Source organism: the organism of the source record quoted next, unplaced genomic scaffold (genome assembly GCF_019419815.1).
Source record: "Pyrus x bretschneideri cultivar Hongxiangsu unplaced genomic scaffold, Pyrus_bretschneideri_v1 Contig21, whole genome shotgun sequence".
Taxonomy (NCBI): Eukaryota; Viridiplantae; Streptophyta; class Magnoliopsida; order Rosales; family Rosaceae; genus Pyrus; species Pyrus x bretschneideri.
In genome coordinates, this window is record NW_025999513.1 from 1,605,554 (window position 1) to 1,626,215 (window position 20,662).

At 37.9% G+C, this 20,662-nt stretch overlaps 1 protein-coding gene across 1 annotated transcript; it reads left to right on the forward strand.

Annotated features, from left to right (window-relative positions):
• The first annotated feature begins 16,037 nt into the window (after positions 1 to 16,037).
• On the forward strand, positions 16,038 to 20,086 carry LOC103939432 (stAR-related lipid transfer protein 7, mitochondrial-like). The gene is made up of 6 exons (XM_009349520.2): positions 16,038 to 16,820; positions 17,721 to 17,886; positions 18,337 to 18,513; positions 18,625 to 18,708; positions 19,265 to 19,346; positions 19,450 to 20,086. The coding sequence occupies exons 1-6, from the start codon at positions 16,441 to 16,443 to the stop codon at positions 19,884 to 19,886; spliced, it is 1,326 nt and encodes a 441-aa protein (XP_009347795.1). The 5' UTR covers positions 16,038 to 16,440; the 3' UTR covers positions 19,887 to 20,086.
• Positions 20,087 to 20,662: the final 576 nt, after the last annotated feature.

Consider the following 20,662-nt stretch of genomic DNA (forward strand, 5'->3'; position numbering starts at 1 on the left):
CTCATTTCTTTAGTTCTTTTGGGCTTTCTCACCTTTAAGTCCAAAGTCTAAATATTAACCCAAACAGTGCCCCCTTCAATTGTTGTTGAGCCTTCAATCCAAGGTGTAAATAATGATTGAACAGCCACCACCGTTGCACGCCCTTCTCGGAACTTGTGCCATTTTAATGCAACCGTTTTGTTTACCTAAAACCTTTTGTACTTCCCCCACGAATGCTACCGTTCCTCTATATCGTTTTTACTTGATCTTTTTGGCAAAATATCCTACCCATTTCAAGCCTCTGAATTTCTTCAAACTCCTTAGAACTTCCATAGTCCAAATTCTTCAGGAATTCCTATTGTTCTTCAATTCTTCTCCCTTGGCTCCAAATTTATCTCTTCTACCATTGCCTTAAAATTCCTAATGGTACCCATAGTAGCTTGAGTTTAATCTTCCTGCAAGACTGGTGAGGAGATTTCTACCATGAACCGCCCTCTTAACAGCCTTCATCGTCCTCGAGTAGGCCTTCACACGGAACTCTTCTTCAAAGAGGGAGGGGTGCATTCCTTGGGACCTGCATGGACTTTTCAGGTCTTAATTGCTATTGGAAACAACATTCCTAAGGAGGAATCATCTTTTATAATATCTTCAGAAAGGCGTACTACTTCCAGCTTCCGTTTCAAGACTTCTATAGCTTTGAGGAGTAACTGAGCAGCCTTAATTGCACTGGTAGATCTCACTCGTGCTGTTATCCACAAGCCCAAACTTCCTCATAGCTTTTGCTTTCTTGATCACTTCATCATTATAAGTGTATGCTTCAAGATCAACTATCATGACTCTGCCGCCCAAAACAACTTGGTCGAGCTTGAAGGTTCAAAAGATTGGAAGAATTCAAGACAGCAAACGGAAGTTGGATGTACTAGACCATACTTAGGAAATATTAGCAATGTTTAGGAAGAGTCGGGTGTAATGTAGACCCACCATTCTAGGATAGCTGCCTTAGTCAAAGATGTAAAACTCATTGAGCCAACTCTGATGTAATTCTCAACGTTTACTGAAATGAAAAATGACTTCTTCAATTTATTTTAGCTTGCCTTCTTTTCTTGAGATCTGAATTTGATGAGCCCAAAACTGCCTTTAAATTTCATGTAATGCCTACCCTTCTTCAATGTAACAATCTCTAACATCCCACAAGGTTGGGTGATATTTCTTTAAAAACTTAGCATTAATTAGATGCCTCTGTAAACTCCCTTCCAAATCTGTCAAATAATATCCCCCTTTGTCAAGTACTTGGTTGATAATGAAAGGACCCTCCCAAGTTAGACTCCACTTTCCAAATCCTCTAACTTGAGCTCCTAAAGGCATAATGGCTTTCCATACTAACTCTCATTTCCCGAATAACTTCACCTTCTTACTGTATGCTCGGGCAACAATTTTCTTCTCTTCTTGAATTTTATCTAGAGCTTCAATTCGGGCTATATCAAGATTTTCAACTCCTTAACACATAGCTTGAATGTACTCTTCACTGTGTAGCCCAAATTGATTCTGAATCCTGACAGAACTTACATTAATTTCCATGGAGATGACAGCATCTTGCCCAAAGGTTAGGGCATACAGAGTAGTTCCAGTTGTTGCCCTATTAGAAGTTCTGTAAGCCCATAAAGTGTCTCCTAACTTCTCATGCCATTTTTCTGGACTATCTACCGCCATCATCTTAATAATGTTCACCAAGACTTTGTTGCTAGCTTCTGCTTGACCAGGTTTAACCACATGGTTTAGGGTACCGAGGGTACGTGTTGGAGAGGTCCATGTCTTTGGCATTCTTCATACCCTCAGGCATAAACTTTGCAATATTTCTCCATCTCGGGTCAGAAATAACCATACCTCGTAAGTAGCCACCTCATCTTGGTTCTCGCCTGATGTGCTCCACAGATCCCTTCGTGTACTTCGGCCATTACCCTTATTAATTCATCTTGGCTTAAGCACTTCAACATTAGTCCATCTGGAGTTTTTCGTAGTAGATTTTCTTCCTACAAAGCGTACTTAGTTGCTTGTTATCTATTCTTCTTTCTTGTGGGGAAGGAATGATCTTTTAAATACTAAAGAATAGGTGCCCTCCAATCTTCAACCTTCATTTCTTCAGACATCACATCTAGGCTGAATCCCCTTTCAAAGATAGAAGGAAGATTTCTTTTTTGGACCTCTATATCTCATTTATACCTTCTTTCTTAGATCTATGCTCCAAAAGCCAATTATGCCATCTCATTGGTGATTGCATTCAATCATCTGGGGATATAGTTGACTGATATCTCAGTGCCCCAATAGCTTAATAGTTGTGTAGATGCCAAATAGTAACCTGCCATGGTGATGTGTCTGCACTTGTATTCTCCATTTAGTTGACCGATCACCAACTTTGAATCACTCAATACTTCAACCTCAGTTGCCCCCAACTCTATCAAGATTTCTAGACCAATTATCAGTGCCTCGTACTCTGCCTGATTGTTGGTAGTCTCTTGATAGTCTAGGGGGAATGAATAATAATGGTAAGCACCTTTGGGATCAATGATAACAATCCTGGCTCCTACGGCCGTTTGCGTACAAGAGCCATCAAAATACAATTTCCAAGGAGTGATCCAATGACTAGCTATTATTTTTATCTCTTGTTGGGTCTATTCTTCTTTGCCATATAAGGCTTTGCTCGATGGGATCCACATACTGGCTACCTCAAGAGCCCCGAAACATTGATAATCTCATATTGTGATTCTTGGTGCTCAACCAAGAAGTCCGTAATTGCTTTCCCCTTGATCAGTCTTTGAGGCACATACTGAAAGTTGAACTCTGAAAGCACTAAAATCCACTTTCCAATCTTCCCAATTAGCATTGGTTTTGACAGCATATATTTGATTAAGTCAGTCTTGGCAATAATATGGATATGGCAAGGTAACATATAATGCCTTAGCTTACATGCCATTAAGTATAGAGCCAGGCACAACCTTTCTACTGGTGTATATCTTGTCTCTATTCTACTAAGGTAGTAGATTGCTTGTTCTTTCTCGCCTTCATTGTTCTGAGCCAACAAGCTTCCCATTGATTTCTCAGAAGCAGATATATAAAGCTTTAAAGGCTTCTCTCTTTAAGGTGGCATGAGCACTGGTGGGGAGGCCAAGTAAGCCTTTATGTTGTCGAAAGCTTCTTGATATGGTGGGCCCCACTCAAATTCTTCTTTATCTTTCAACTTTAGCAAAGGAGTTAATGGCTAAATCTTGCCCGCCAAGTTGGCGATAAATCTCCTTAAGAAGTTGATCTTTCTTAGTAGCCTCTGTAATTGTACTTTATTAGTGGGAGGAGGTGATTCCATGATTGCTCGAGCTTTGTTCTTGTTAACCTGTACACCCTTTTGATGAACAAGAAATCCCAAGAAATGGCTCGACTTTACTCCAAAAGCACATTTCTTTGGATTCATTTTTAGCTTATGGATCCTCATTCTTGCTAAGGCTTGTCTGAGGTCTACCAAGTGTTGCTCTTCAGTTTTAGACTTCACCACAATGTCATCAATGTATACTTCCATGCTGTGGCTAATTAAGTCATGAAAAATGGTGTTCATTGCTCTTTGATAGGTTGCACCGATATTTTTGAGCCTGAATGGCATTACCAAGTATTCATATGCTCCAACATGACCTGGGCACCTAAAAGTTGTTTTGTGTATATTTTCTCTAGCCATTTTTATCTGATTATAACTGGCATTCCCATCCCTGAAAGATAAGACCTTGTGTTTGGCAATTGCATCTATGGATAAGTCAGCTATGGGCATTGGATACTCATCTTTAAGTGTGGCTCCATTAATGTTTCTATAGTCAACACAACATCGGACTGCCTTAGTTATAGCTTTTAATACAAGTACAATATTGACCAACCACTCGACATACTTGACAGGTTTAATAAATCCAACCTTCACAAGCCTTTCAATCTCTTCCTTAACTTTTTCCTCGATCTCATTTGACATCCTCCGTGGTGCTTGCTTAACAGGTTTATATTCTTTCTTAATAGGCATTCTGTGTTCTACTAAGGTTAAATCTAAACCTGGCATTTCAGTATAATGCTAAGCAAAACTATCTTTGAACTCATGCAGAAAGCTGACTACCTTTGCCCGATCTTCCATTTCTAATAAGCCACTGATCTGGATAGGCCTTGGATCTTCCTTGGTTCCTAAATCGATGGTCTTCAAAAGGTCTTGTACTTCTGGTGGTGGCTTGTCAGGTTTTGCGCACAAGAATTCAACTAACTTTGGATTCTCGGGCAAGTTTTCTGGCCCATCTAGATCATATACACATTCAAGCCATTTGTATGGCCGCTTCTAACTTCTTTCCAAAAAAATTCCTATTTGCTCTGACTACTTGAGGCTTCCTTCTGGTGTTATTCGACCCAACTCTCATTTTCTTGCTCTTTTTTTTTCTTCCATACATCAACAGTCTTTTGATTAAGGATCTGATTGCAACTACCTGGTCCTTCTTTCTTTGTTCTGACATCATTGGTGTTGGGGAGTTAGGATATATGGGTCGTCCCATTTTTCCCTTGTAAGGAACAACCCTTGTTCCAAAAGCTTTTGGGCCGTCACTTTAGTCGGGCGGCCGTTCTCATCAGCTCCTAAACACTGAAGAATCCTAATGCTAGGATTATAAAAATTAGCTTCTGCCACATTTGCAGTGGGAAGGAATGGTCGTGACTCAACCTCTACCATCTCTCAAAATCCAGATATTGTTTGCCCATCTTCATGATAGATAGCCACTTGTTGGTGTAAGGTAGATGGACATAGAGGGACTTTGATGAATCCAATCTCTGCCCAATAAAGCTTCATAAGTGGAAGTACTGTCAACAAAGAAGGCTAACATGATTTGTTTAGAACCCAAATCAACTTCTAATGGCGGTATCTCATGGGTCTTAGTGATGGCTCCTGAGAAATTGGAAACTGTAAGATCTATGGGGATGAGATCTTCCTTACTTCTGCACACCCGCTTCATCTACTTATATGGCAGCACATTGATCGCCGTTCCACCATCAATCAAGACCTTCTTGAAAGGTACTTCCTCTAGATGAGCAGTCACATATATGGGTTTGAGATGGTTGGCCATGGCCAAATTCAAGCGACTGAAGATCATCCTGTCTGTGCATACCCTATCCAGCTCCTTTAATACTAACATGTGCCATCATAGGTTATGTTGCTAAGTAGTCATTCTCCATTAGGGGATGTTAATCATGCTCAGCATAAAACACGGCAGATAAAACATATGTCATGTTTACGTGGAAGTTGCTTGGTCCAGATAAGTCCTCATTTTCCCCCAATGTGGTTCATGAACTCATATAACTAGGCTAGTGCTTCTTCTGGTGGCATCAGCTCGGGCACCTTTTCCTCTTAGGTTATGCCAAAGTATGGCATTTGTTATGGAACCTCGCAGAGAGTATTGACCAACAATGGTGCAGGCAACCCCCTCTCAGGTAAGATAGTTCTAAAGCATATTAGTTTGAGTTCCATCTTGGGGTTGGCATCATTATCATACCATCTTGAGCTCTCCTTAAGATTCTGTATTTCCCAGGATGGGGGTTCTGCGGCACATGTTCTCCTTCCCCTTTGGTCTTGCTATTAGCTTTTTCCACATCCTTCTTGATCTTCCAATGAAGTTGATTTCTTGCCCCATCAGGTACCCTCTCAAACTTTACATTCTTTGAGGTCTTTAAGGTAGCGGGAACTTTTAATGAGTTCATGTGGGCTTTATATTGCATTTGGACTCTCCTAATCATGGATGTCCCTATCTCTTTAATAGGTTTCTCATCCTTTCCGACCACATACCATTGCCCCCCAAGTCGAACATGATTCTTCTTTGTAACTAGATTTATGGTTATCCTCTTTACTCTGACATCTCCATCGATGTAGCTTGGTTAGGGTGGCCTTACCTCCATCCATCTTGGCACCTTGGCTTCTTTGTCCTCTACTTCTTCAGAAGCTTTATAATTTTTTAACACTTTTGACAAACCTTTTAGTTGAGAGTCTCCTCCCAAACGTTGGAAAACATTCCTAGAGGTTTCTCTTTCTGTTGCCTACATGACATTTTTGCGGGCTTTTTGCTATTCTTTTTCTCTTCTTTTGATCAACTCCTTATCAATGACAGCTCATGCTGTTGGGACTTCCAACTCACACTCACATTGGCATTTACTACATAACACTACTCCTTTGATTATGGCTACTTTAGGCTTCTCGGGCAACTTGATAGCCCCTTCAGTTGGCCTATCATCTTGCCTTTTTTTTGCCTTCACCTCCCAGGTAGCTTTTCCTTTCCCCTTTTCCACCTACGTTAAATTAATTATGTTTATTAGGACTTTAGGGAAGGGGTCAGTGTCAATCATCATGTTGCCCTGTGGTTTCTCTAGCAACAACTTTCCTTTTACTATAAGGTCTTATATCTAGTCCCTGAATTGGACACAATTGGTTATAGAGTGATTGAAACTGTAATGCAACTTGCAATATTTCTTTCCTTTTAGCTCTTCGGGTTTGGGCAGCTTTTGGGTACTGTTGGGCACCATCACTCTTGCCTGAACCAGCTCTTCATAAATCTCTGCGACCTTGGTTAAGTCAAAGGAATAACTTTGGTACTTGGGTGGTTTCAAAGGGACAAATTCTCCATCGTTCGTGACCACTTTCTAGTCCTTAACTGGCTGTACTAACCCCTTTACAGTCAATGGTTTGAAGGGGGTAGTCATCTCCGATGTGTACACGTCCATTCTCTCTCTTTCATGGCCATTATTCTCTTTTGGCTCTCCTTCAAACTCTACTTGGTGAATAGTAGCTTTGCTTTTGTAGAAGGAAGACACCTTAGATGAGTGCTTTACTTGCTACTCCTCTAGTAATAGCTTCTCATACTTGTTGGCCTTAATTACTAACTCTTGCAGCTTATTGAACTGTACGTCATAAAACTTCTTTCTTAGAGGCAATCTTAAAGCCTTCTGAGCTATGGATATGAGTTGTGCATGACTTATAGAGAACTGGCACCTCATCCTCGTTCTCTTGAACCTCATCATGAAGTCTTTTGTAGACTTATGTTCATACTGCTTCACCTCTACAAGGTCATTGATAGAAATTTCAAGCTCGACCCTGTAAAACTGCTCATGGAAAGCCATCTTCATTTACCCCCAGTTGGCAATGACATTAGGGGCTAACAAAGAATGCCATCGAGATGTTAAGCTTACCAAGGAGTTCCCAAACAATCTTAACTTGTAGTTGGGATTGTCTTCAAATGCTACACAGTGATTAGAGAACTTGAAAATGTGATCTCTGGAAAACACATTGCCATTTTCTCCTCTGAATGTTTGGAATGTGGGCATTTTGAAGTTGACTAGAAAAGGGTTCTGCTCGTCAACGTGCTCAGGATAAGGCTTCTGATAAGTGATCCTAAACAGCGAGCGAGCTTGTGGCTGTGCATTTTGGGCCCCCATCTTCCTCAATTCGGCTAACTCATCCATGAGATGTTGGTGAGCTGTATTATCAAAAAGAGTATGAGGAGGCTCCCATTTTGGGCTACGATCATTGCCCGAGAAAGTTTCTTTTCTTGGTTCGGGCTTCCTCGACTTGGTATCCCCTCCCTTACTGGCCAATGGTAGAGGCCTATAAGGAAAATGCTTGTTTGCCTTGGTAGGCTCGCCTTTCCCACTGGATTCTCCGATTAATTGGGGCATCCCATACTTCGCTCTTCCTGGCCTGCTTTGCCCCTACAATTAAATGGGAATAGTAAGGGGTCGAGTAACTCCGCTTTTAGTATTTCCTCCAACACTGGTACACTAGCTCCAGATCTTTCCTTGTTTTTATTTTTACCATTCTTCTCCTCAAGCAAAGGAAAGAATGGAATATCTGGTTCTTCCTCAGGGCTTGCTCCTTTCACATAGCCATTTTTTGGAGTAGAATACTCTAGATCTAGCCTTTTTTGCAAACTCCCCGTTAAGGAACAAAGTCTGCCGACTTCTCCCCTGGTTTCCAGGGAGATTTTCTCCATAGTTCTTAATACTTGCACCATGGTGGCTTGTAAGTCTTCATTGGTTACTATTTCCCCCGACTTCTCAAATGAGGTCGGGCTTCTCAAAACAGCTGGTCTTTGTAAGGAGGGAACGTTCTCTAGGCGATCTGCCATGTTTGATTTTGGTAGAGCTTGGGGTAGCATGTACTCCGTGTTCCACCTGAAGGTTTTTTCCTTCTTTTCTTCTTGGCATACAAGACTAATGTGATCCCACCAGGTGTGCCAAAACTATGTTCGAGTGGGAATTTCACTGGGAAAAGTCCCTGGCTCGAGCACACAACTTCCCGAGGAGTTGGCACTTTGGTTGGTTGTCAGGCTCCTTCTTGCTGAGAGGCTACAAGGGAAGAACAAAGTTAGTTCTGAAAGGTGCCTTTGTGGGGCCTTAGGTGTAGGCCTTGAGGCTCACAATCAAAACTAACTAAGTGCTTAGGCATACCACTACCATCTAAGTATGGCAGATGTAGAACAAGTGCGTTTTAAGTCGATTACTTGCGCCCCAAGTTAATCTGACTTCTTGTTATCAAAGGATTGTCGTAGATGGGTTAAGTCTACATTAAGTTCTTTTCTAGGCCTTGAGACCAAGGACTTTTAGTTTATTATCTTGTATGCTTTAAAGGGTGAAAGCCCAAATCTGGCTTAAGCCATCAATCTAATTCTCGTTTATCTTTTATGATAGTAAAACCACTAAATGAACCAGATCTGAGGACTAATGGAGCTTCTGATGACCAAAAGATTGGAAATAAATTAAATATATATTGGACAATACATCATAATACCAGATCTACTAATGGAAATACAAAACAAAGAGAGTCATGCAAGATTTCATCTTGTCGGGCGAGGTTGAATGTCTTGTAGTCTCTTTTCTTTGTGATTACAAAGGGTTGTGTGTTTGAAATGGATGGATGGTAAGCAATTAGAGAATCGATACTACGCCACTAGGGGTGATAACAAAGCTTTAAACTAGACAAAAGATGGCTTTTGTAGGGAGTTATCCTGAAAATGATTAAGGTCTGGGCTGATTACAGCTTTGGATGCAAATCTGGCTTGAGAGTAGAGTTTGTATGTTTGTTTGTTTGATTGGTTGAGTGTCCTTGTCTCTGGGCCCTGTTTTCCTTTTTATAGGCAATGATCTTGGCTGTTGCAAGCTTTGTCCGAAAACACTTCAGTGAGTCATCATCTTTTTTACGTGTTCTGCCATTCAGAAAGTGTTTTGGGCTCAGAGTAGGTTTATTTCCATCGGTTGTCACTTCCCTTGTAAGTACCTAACCTTTGCATTAATGAGGGCCCATCATATTGTCTTTGAGATAGATGGATGGGCTTGGTGTTGGGTCTCAGGCAAGTCTCCTCACTTTAGTTCTTTTGGGCTTTCTCTCCTTTGAGTCCAAAGCCTAAATATTAACCCAAACAATCTGTATATGTAAGTAGGTCTCACATATACTATATGATGTGAGTATCACATAACCATGAATATAAGACACATGTTTCACGTGCATATTAGATTTTATATTTCATTGATGGTAAGGAAATAGATGGCTTGTTACCAACCAATAATTGCGAAACTTTAAGATCCTAATTAGTTCTAAGTTGCTTAGTGTAGATTGTATATTTTTTTCAATCTCGAACCCAGAGATTGAAACTACGAACTAAAAGAAAAAGGAAAAGAAGATCAAATTGGTTCTGAGTTGCATGCATGCTTCTGATGAGCGAGATTAATGTTTTAAGGTGCGCCTTATTGATATCGACATGAATTTAGTTGAAACTTTTGTTTATTAGGACTTTTAAAGTGCGCCTTATCGTTACGGACATGAATTCGGTTGAAACTTTTGGTGCATGCATGCTTCTGATGAGCGAGAGTAATGTTTTAATTGAACAAGTTGATTTAACTTCTTGCTTAATTTATGTTGGGTGTTGACACTATTGTTGATGATGCCAAAAGGCCCAAAACTGTATTGTTCCCTGACTCAATCACAACTGCACTTGTTATATTTGATTAATTGCCACTCTTGGCTCTTATTCAACAAAAACAGCTCATGCCCCGTTTCGCACATAAAGCCTCAAAATTCTAGTGACCATATATAACTGAAAAAGTTAATGGATTCCTGAATTAAAAGATTTTAAGTTATTAGTCGATGAATTTGTCACAGTATAGAGTTATGATCCTTTTGATTATTTTGTTTATTTCATTACAACTTGCATTCCTTATTAACTCCTTAAAATCCTCTACTTTAGACGTAAGTTTAACAATGTTTTTAAAAATGATCATTTGGTTTACATTGTGACGAGTTCATAGATCAAGACTCACAAAAATTTAATATAGGGATCAAAGTCAAAGGTATCCAATTAGATCGATGTAAAGACCAATGCTAGTTTCCAAAAAAAAAAAAAAAATTTAAAGACCAATGCTCTAGTTCTCTCGAAATAATTTGGGCTGAATTGCTTAATTTGATGTCCACTTTTCTGTGGACTTAATTTATGTAAAAACTCGATGAGATCAAAATCTCATTTGTCGAATTAAGGCCCTTAATGACCACCATAATGATTCTGAAATGTATCCTTAATATTGAATCTCTAACCATAATATTACAATCAATTTAGCAAAAGAAAAATAAGAAAGTAGTTGGTATCTATCTACTTATTATGTTCTAATTAATTTTAGTCACTGACGTTCTTCTAGTGTGCCTTTCCATTTGGGTGTTCATCTAAAGCATTGAATTGTCCTTAGTATTACAGTTAGTGATTCCTTGTCACTTATAAGTACATTGTCCATATAAGTCCATGGATATTTCAAATTAAGATTTTAAAAGAGTTTATAAAAAAACTCCATAGAAATCCGGCTGTACTCGTTTCGTATTTTAAAATAGTTCATAAAACTTCATATGTATTCTATTAGAATTTGATTTTAAAGTATTTCAAAAGATGAAAGATTTTAATGGATTATAAGAGATTTTATAGCATTTTTTAGGCTTTAGGAAATCAGGCATCTCACCCTAAGATTTCAAATGATTTCACAAAAAAGATTCAGGAAATCAGGCCTCTCACCCTAATATTTCAAATGATTTCACAAAAAATTCACATTTAGTCTATAAAACTCCATTGAACCTCATGGATTTATCTCTCTTTTAAATTCCTTTAAATTACGAATCGAATGCACTTTCTAATTATGAGATGTCAATGGAAAATGTAATTCCATTTTTAAATTGAATTAAAAACATAAGGAAATAATTCTCACACCCCTTTTCTCCCATGCATAATTATGTTTGTCCAAGCGTTGAATAAAATATGATAACATAGAAGGAGATACCGAGAATTTTATCTTGTAACCAGTTTCCCCATATGTCAATTATCTATTAAATAGGAGTTGAACACATGACAAATCTTTATTCGATAGCGCTGAACCAAAATAAAAAACTAAAGGAAAAATTAATGAAAAGAGTTTCAAATCCTTATATTTTAATAAAAAATCATTTACTAACTTTATTTTAGAGAATAAGAAAAAGATTTCAAATTGAATTACATACCTTAGTTTTATTTTGGGGTTTTTGAACTTTAATCATTTAAGAAGATTAAAATTTAATAAAAACTTGGTGTTAGATTGAATATTGATTTTAGTCCCTTAATATGTACTTAATTCAAAATCCTATTATATTTTTGTTTTTATATTTAATAGATAACTTATTTAATGTTATTACATTAAATTTTAAATTTATTATTATACACATTTTAATTCATTAATTTTATTTAACTTTCTCTAATTAGTGTACCTAAACGTCTGTATCATAATATATTTTACTAAGTTAGTGTACCGAAATGTCCATATCTAAATATATTGTAGTGAATAAGAAAAAATATGTAAAAACATAAGTGTACCAAAAATTCCGTACCTAACTATATGATACTAAACTAGTGTACTGAAGTGTCGGTACCTAAATACAATATAAAAACAAATTATTTTTTTTAGCATATACTAAACTAGTGTACCGAAATTGTGAGATCCCACATCGCCCAGGAGAGTGATTCTTAAATGTATATTCCTATCCCTACCTAGCATGAGGCCTTTTGGGAGCTCATTGGCTTTGGGTTCCATCGGAACTCCGAAGTTAAGCGAGTAACGTGCGAAAGCATTCCCAAGATAGGTGACCCATCGGGAAGTTCTCGTGTGAGTTCCCAAAAACAAAACTGTGAGGACGTGTTAGGGCCCAAAACGGACAATATCGTGTTATAGTGGTGGAGTCGAGCCCAGGTTGTGGTAGGGGCTCGGGTCGGGATGTGACAATTTGGTATCAGAGCCTAATCCTGGCCGTGGTGTGCCGACGAGGACGTCGGGCCCCTAAGGGGGGTGGATTGTGAGATCCCACATCGCCCAGGGGAGTGATCCTTAAATGTATATTCTCATCCCTACCTAGCACGAGGCCTTTTAGGAGTTCATTGGCTTCGGGTGCCATCGAACTCCGAAGTTAAGCGAGTAACGTGCGAGAGCATTCCCAGGATGGGTGACCCATCGGGAAGTTCTCGTGTGAGTTCCCAAAAACAAAACCGTGAGGGCGTGGTTGGGGCCCAAAGCGGACAATATCGTGGTACGGTGGAGTCGGGCCCAGGAAGTGGTCCCCTCGGGCGGGATGTGACAGAAATGTCCGTACCTAAACATATTATATTAACCTAGTGTACTGAAATGTTCATACCTAAATATATTGTAATGAATTAGTGGCAGATAAGAAAATATGCAAAAACATAAGTGTACCAAAAAATCTATATGAAAATATTTTCTTATATAAGATGCTTACCATAACAAGAATTAAAATTTATAATATTTTCATAAAATTATAAATAAAAAAAGAGACATTGAATACATATGCTGGTATTAAATAGAGTCTAGGGACTAAAATCAATTTTTAATCTTGTATAAGACATTTTTCTAAACTTCATCTTATTTAGGGATTAAAATCTAGTTTTATTTTGGTGTGTTGTTCCTCAGTAGTAGTCAAGACGATGAAAGATTTTTCAATATGCTAGGAACACAGGGTGGTACACCACGTGTCTCTGTACAAGTTGTGAGATTCTTGTTTTAAAAAATTAATAACATAAAAAATAAAATTCCCACCACTTACATAATAACACGTGGTGTACCACTTGTATTACGGGCACAAGGAAAAATTTCTCCAAGATGACACCTAAACTCAAGAAATTGGATGGAGAACTACATTTATTATTGTAGGTATGTTAAAAATGTGAGGGAATTTGAATTTGGTAATTGAAAACAACTTTTTAAATATAATTACTGAGAACATGATTGTCACATCCTGGCCCGGACCCCCACCACATCCTGAGTTCGACACCACTGTAGCACAATATTGTCCGCTTTGGGCCCTGACCACGCCCTCACGGTTTTGTTTATGGGAACTTACACGAGAACTTCCCAGTGGGTCACCCATCTTGGGAATGCTCTCGCGCGAACTCGCTTAACTTCAGACTTTCTATGAAACGAGAAGCCATTGAGCTCCCAAAAGGCCTTGTGCTAGGTAGAGATGAGAATATACATATAAGGCTTACAGGATCCACTCCCCTGGACTATGTGGGATGTTACATAATCTTCTCAAAGTTTTGACCTAGAGGATCACTTCTGGGTTCATCGTTTTCGACGCAATGGGTACTTTTACAAGACCAAAAAAGTCAAGTTTCAAACCTTATGAAACAGAACCAAGAATTTAGACACTATTTATGAAACTGGTCCAATAAGTAGACACTATTTATGAAACGAAACCAATAATTAGGCATTATTTCTAAAACTAAACCAATAGATGAAACTATTTATGAAACTGGACTATACACTATTTATGAAATTGGATCAAGAAGTAGACATTATTTATGAAACATGACCAAGAACTAAACACTATTTATAAAAGTGGGCCAATAACTAGGCACTATTTGTGAAACCAGATCAAGAAATAGACACTATTTATGAAACTATAACCAATTACTACAAACTATTTATGAATCTAAACCCAATAACTAGGCACTATTTATGAAAGTGGACTAAGAACTGGACACCATTTATGAAACTAGACCAATAAATAGTGTAGTACCGTTCAGTTTCATAAACAATGTATGTGATGGACTCATGGGTCTCGCATGTCAGTCTTTTTTTTTTTTTTTTTTAAATATTAAAATTGTGTCAATTTCATTACAATTTAAGTTCTTTTGTCATTTTTATTAAAATTTAAGGATTGTTCATTAATATTTAATTTTTTTTTTATTAAATAAAGTGATAGCATGGTTTTCGGTTAAAATAAACTTAACATCCTTTTCATGAAAGTTCCCAAAACTAAAATGATTGTTTTATTCACACCCCACATATTATTGACTATAGGCCACTTACTGAGTACATCTCATATTTACTTTTTAAAATACAATTTATCTTAATCCACCTACCTATTTTTCAATACTATCCTTACACCCCATACTTTCCACCGCACATCAAACTCTATGTCTGGTTTTGAAAAAAAATTGCGTGTTCGTCTCATACGCTCGTTTTCTTTCCCCCAGAATCTCAAACTAAATATATAATAATTGGAGTTCAGTTCAATATAATATCTTGTCTACTATATAAATGTGTAAAATCAATTTCACGAGGAAATCACCATCATTTCAAGGAAGATAATGATTGCCATTGTTAATTTAGGTACATCTTGCAAAACCCAGCTTTTCTTATTTCTGAATTACCCTACTCTATGAGTGTATTGCATAATCAGTGTCTTGATCCGTTCAAAAAAGAATCGAGCATATTGAAATCAAATGTGATTTTTCTCTCAAATGATTTGATTAATAAGATTTTCAAACGTGTTAAGTTCAGTCATGAAAACACTATACACAAGGCTTGAAATTGTTCAATTATAATCGGGACAGAAGAGAATGTCTCACCGTAAATTTTGAAGTACATCAATATATATATATATATATATATATAGAAAACTCTTATGGATGGTAAGATTATCTCTAAGGGAGATGTCAAAATGTCTATATCATTAATAATAGTAAAAAAAACTAGCACCATTGTTTTCTAACCGAAATGCCGATTGCTATATCGCATGACATAGAATAGTAGCATAGAGTGTTGTTGTCAAAATTTGATAGTAGCTTCAAATAAATTTTTATTAATTATGAAATTCTTTTTATTGGCTTAAATGTTTATTATAATTAGTTGTTGATTGTGTGACTGATGCAATTTGTCTTCTCCTACGTTTTTATTAATCAACGAATTGCTTTGTAAATGGACATCGCACAGTGCTTTGTAAACATCCTATAATGCTTTGTTGGATTATGTGTATTAATATTTTTTTGTTAATTAATACTAGCATATGGGCACACAAGTGTGTGAGATTTTTTTTTTTTTTAATTAGAGATATGTTAGGATTACATATAGATGATGTTTTGAAAAAAAAAAACAGCAAAAATATATATATAATTTAAAATATAAAAAATAATAATTTAATTTGACATTTTGGATAAGGAGCAAAATTTTAATATATGTCAAAATGCCACATAGCTTGTTAAATATAAATTTTATGTTTAAAATTTGACATCTCTTTTACAAGTGATCTAAATAATTATTTTATATTTTTTAATATATGAGATGCTAATAAAAAACAAACTAGAAACAGATTGCACGAGCCATTTAGTATTACAGTCTAATGATATTCCTCTTCACTTGTCAGTGTAGGTTCAATTCTCTCCAAAGACGAATTTGAACGTATTATTGTTAATCCATTATGAGACTTAACTCATTTCCTGATAAATGATATCGTTTGTTTAAAATTAATTAAAAAAAAAAAAAAAAAAAAAAACTCAACCGGCAGATGTTACAACTCAACCGGCAGGCTCACTGATGTGTCGTCTTCCTGGAAGCACCCAATCTCTCAAGGGACAAAAGAATATCTTCCCCCCGGACACTCCCCAATACTGAAAACTGAAAACTGAAAAGCATGCATCATAAAAATCAGCACTCTTATCCTCTAACAACCTCCTTAACCCCCTCCCTCTCCCACTCTCCCTTTCGCACGTGTCCCAACTCCCGATAAATCCGCATGCGAGAAGAATCACGTACGAAAACACAACTCACATCCAGCTCAGCCTCCATCAACGGTCCTGATCTTTCCACGTCATGTTACCGTACCGTCTAACAACCGCCTGAAACTCCCGTTCTCTCTCTCTCTAGAATTTTTCTTCCTTCTTTCCCCAATTCTAATCGGATACAGAGAGAGTAGGGAGGGAGAGATAGAGAGAGAGAGAGAGAGAGAGAGAGAGAGAGAGGGATTGGATAACCGAACTCCGATGTGATTCCGTTTTCTTGAGCGCCCATTTTCTCGGGAGAGTAATACTTTCTTGGAAAATCTCGGTTTTAGGCAGGATGGAGGAAATGTTGTCCGATCTGATGGAGTTCTTCGTAAAACCCTCGATAACCGAAACATTCGTCGACATATTGCTTTGCGCAGTCCCGATATGGCTGGCCGTCATGATTGGCCTGGTGATCGGCTGGTCATGGCGGCCCAGGTGGACCGGTCTCCTGTACCTCGGCCTTCGGAGCAAGTTCCGGTTCCTCTGGACCGCGCCGCCGGGGTTCGGCGCTCGCCGCCTCTGGCTCGCTTTCACGGCGCTCTCCGCTTTCTCCCTTTGCCGCACGATTTGGTCCAATTTCAAGGGAAAAGGGAAAGTAGCGCCGCCGTCTGCTGGGGACTCGGCCGCTTCGGGTTCGGCTGCCACGGCTGAGAGCGACACCGACATTGTTGGGTGAGTTTCTAGCTGTATCAGCTTCGATTAGTAAAATTTTGCTTTTATATATATATTAGAATTGTGTTAGGGTTTATCACCGATTGAATTCACGTTTTGTTTTCGTTTTTATTTCGATGTTTTCGGATTCTTTTGTCAGTGAATTTAATATTTGATTGGAATGTGCAGCATTTTAAAATGTAATTCATGTTTTTCTGGCGGACTGAAAAGATTATGAGTTAAATAGGACCAATATTCTTGCGGAAGATGTAAGCTTATCTATTAGAATCTAATAAAATCTATCAATTGACCAAAAAATTAAAAAAATAAAAAAAGATTATGAGTTAAATTTAAGGGCTTTCAGAATGCTGAAATATGGATGAACCCATAGTTAAGTGACTTCCATATTTGTAGCAGAGACCAAAGAAGCCATACATATGGCTTACCGATAAAGGCTAGCTCTTGGAGTTTAGTTCAACCGCTGGATTTTGAATGCGTTTTTTGGTTTTACTTCCGCGACATTGCTGTTTGGAATAGGAATTATTGCCTATTATAAAGTTGGCGTCTTGAATGTGGTGAGGCATCAATTACATGCGCTCTTCTGGAATCAGAGTTTTGGTTCCTGCACAGCCTAGATTGTTTCCATTCGACGATGGAATTTTGCCAACCTTTGAAAACATATTTAGTTATTAAGAAAAGTGGATGTTGTGGAGAAATGCTTCCTTTCTTTTTGGGTTGAAGAGTTATTCATGTTACTCTTTAATTCACTTGGGAAACAAGAAAGAACTGCATTTTTTTGTAGGCACCTGAAATCAAAAAATTAATCTGTTTAATAGTAATATGTTGCAATCCTTAGAATTCTACCTTTTTTTGTTGTGTCTTATTCTTGCCTTGAAAAGCTGTTCTTATTCACTTTCTCAGACCCATTGCTAAGGGTGCCGAGAGACTCCAGGATGTTGTCACAGAAACTGATTTGGAGCACCTAGTGAATTTAATTGGAGGGAGAGATGGAGAGATGCAATGGCAAAGCCTGATGGAGAGGTCGACTCCAAGCATGGCATACAAAGCATGGCGCCATGATCCTGAGGTAGATGCTGACCTTGACTTTTTCTACTCTTTAACATCTTGAGTTTGTGCTTCATCTGCTGAAAACATACGTCTGAAAACTGTTTATTTATCTATCGAAAAATTGTTAATGGTAGGGAATAGGGATGTCTACCTTCTGCCTGCTGCTTTTATTGACATATGTTTCTTGTGATCCTCAATTGACATCTATATCAACGTCATGTATGATATTCTTTTAGCCAATCTTGTTGCATAATGACATATTTTATTCCTTTTTGCATATTATCACAAATGTGGTTTTCAGTTCCAAAATGCCCTAAGAGTTTGTCGCTAAAAATCCTCACTTATTGCAGAATAAAACGATTCATATAGCTATTGCAGTTACCCTGATTCTTGTTTTAGTACTTCAAAATATCAAATTTTTAGTACCATATTTTGTATTCTAGTAACTGATAGTGGTTTTGCTTACCAGACAGGTCCCACTGTTTACTGTAGTAGAACTGTCTTTGAGGATGCAACACCAGAGTTGGTTAGAGATTTCTTTTGGGATGATGAGTTTCGACCTAAATGGGATCCAATGCTCACATACTTTAAGATATTAGAGGAATGCCCTCAGACTGGAACTATGATTGTTCACTGGATTAAAAAGGTCAGTGAAAGAAAGGATTTGCTCGATTATGTTGATTCTGCATTTTCATTGTATCTTTTTCTAGTTGAAAATATGAATGACTGCTTCCCACTTTGTTCCTCTGCTGTGCAGTTCCCTTTTTTCTGCAGTGATCGAGAATATTTAATTGGTCGAAGAATATGGGAGGCTGGAAAAACTTATTATTGTGTGACAAAGGTACTTGTTGAAGCATCTCCTTGTTGATGCTTGTATTGTAGCTCTCTCCTCGTTGATGCCTGTATTGTAGCTCTCTCCTCGTTGATGCTTGTATTGTAGCTCTCTTTCCGCAATTATTTATTTTACTTTCTTTGTGAAGAGGACGTTGTGGCAATTCCATATTTTTCATTTTAGAGAAATAGGCTGGAGTCTGTTTCAGTTGAGTTAGACGCAGAATAGAACTGAGATGGGTGGGTTGAATCTAATTGATCATCAGAAAAGCTGAACCAACATTATGAAAAGAAAATAATTTGATTTGGTTGGTGTTGCATTGTTGAAGGAACACAAAAATGTGTCGGGTTCAGATTTAAGAGGTAAAGAACATTAGAAAACCAGTGAAATCTAAAGTCAAGAAATATTGTATCTTTGTTTTCGTCTAGCATCTCTCCCTATGCCGTGAATTTGAATTCTTTCCATGGTTTGAGCATCATATCTTTCTTTTACAGTGTGTGGATAAAAAAAAATGATTATGTCGGTATTCATATAGAGTCTTATTGTATGAGCTACAATATTGCAGGGTGTTCCATATCCAGGCTTGCCTAAGCGTGACAAGCCTAGACGTGTGGAACATTATTTCTCTAGTTGGATAATCAAGGCTGGTAAGAATTTAATGAGAAATCTGATTTTGCAACAATAAGTTGACCAATCTTGGTGACAATGTAACGGTGAATACTCATTTGCTGAATTGGAAAACAAACGCAGTGGAGTCGCGGAAAGGAGATGGACAGTTACCTGCATGTGAGGTTACCCTCGCACACTACGAAGACATGGGCATCCCCAAAGATGTGGCAAAGTTGGGTGTCCGTCATGGGATGTGGTGCACTGTGAAGAAATTACACTCTGGTATGAGAGCATACCAGAATGTGAGGAAATCAGAGGCTGCTCTATCTCAAAGTGCCCAGATGGCCAAAATCACCACCAAGGTATCCTCCAATGGAAGCATGAATCATTTGGAACCGTCACCTGGCGAAGAAGAAAAAGGTCAAATCCCAAACAATAAAAGACCAAATGAAAACGGCATTGATTGGAAATGGATAGTTATCGGTGGATCTGTGGCTCTGGTTTGTGGACTTCACACAGGTGTAATAGGGAAAGGGTTGTTACTTGGAGCAGGGCAGAGATTCGCCCGAAAGAGATGAGAGTACCATGCGAAGACTTAATCTAGCCGATTGCAGACGTAGTCTCTCTGTTTCTATATTCTTGAATTTTTGTTCACATCGACCCATTAATTGTTACAAATTATGATAACCATAGGGTAAATTTTTGTATTGGCTTCAAGTTGATCAACATCATGTCTATGTACTTTTATGTTCAGTAATCTTATTTCCTTGTCGACGTACCTTATGAGCTGAGAAAAATTATTTCAGTGAAGTAAAGCACCTTAATGGCTTTGCGGATCCAATTTGTGTGCCTTTTTAAGCACAGATGGGTGTATTTGATAAGGAGTTTGTCTTTGGGTGACTAGCCTACCAAATATAGATGCTCTAGGTCGGTTTCAAGCTGTAAGGACAAAGATACTCGGGTGATGAGCTCTAAATGATACTTGTGAGTAACATATCATAGAACACTCTACTTGCCAAGAAAGCTAATGAAGTGACCTCTTTTAACCAAATGAGACTTGCGATGGATAACCAGTTGAGAGAGGAGAAAATGTTGTTTAACTAAACTGAAGAAATTCCTAACCTAAGTTGATTCTATGACTCCAGTAATGTTTAACTAAACTGAATTTGTTCCGGTTGTCAACCGAGTGATATTTAACTGAACTGAATTTGTGTTGACGGGTTAGTGAAGCAATTAGTATTTTTTGTCAAGAGTGTGAAAGAATTTCTTTTAGGACGTTTATTTGTGTGTCGAGTTAAATGTCCCTGTTCATTGTTTGCAACTTTGTATGTATAGGGACATGCATGCTTGGCGC

Excerpts from the sequence above, each read along its gene's own strand:
- LOC103939432 (XM_009349520.2), top strand. The coding sequence starts at position 16,441 with ATGGAGGAAATGTTGTCCGATCTGATGGAGTTCTTCGTAAAACCCTCG. Across the intron at positions 16,821-17,720 it reads AGCGACACCGACATTGTTGG|ACCCATTGCTAAGGGTGCCG; the intron begins GTGAGTTTCTAG and ends TCACTTTCTCAG. Across the intron at positions 19,347-19,449 it reads TAGTTGGATAATCAAGGCTG|TGGAGTCGCGGAAAGGAGAT; the intron begins GTAAGAATTTAA and ends AAACAAACGCAG.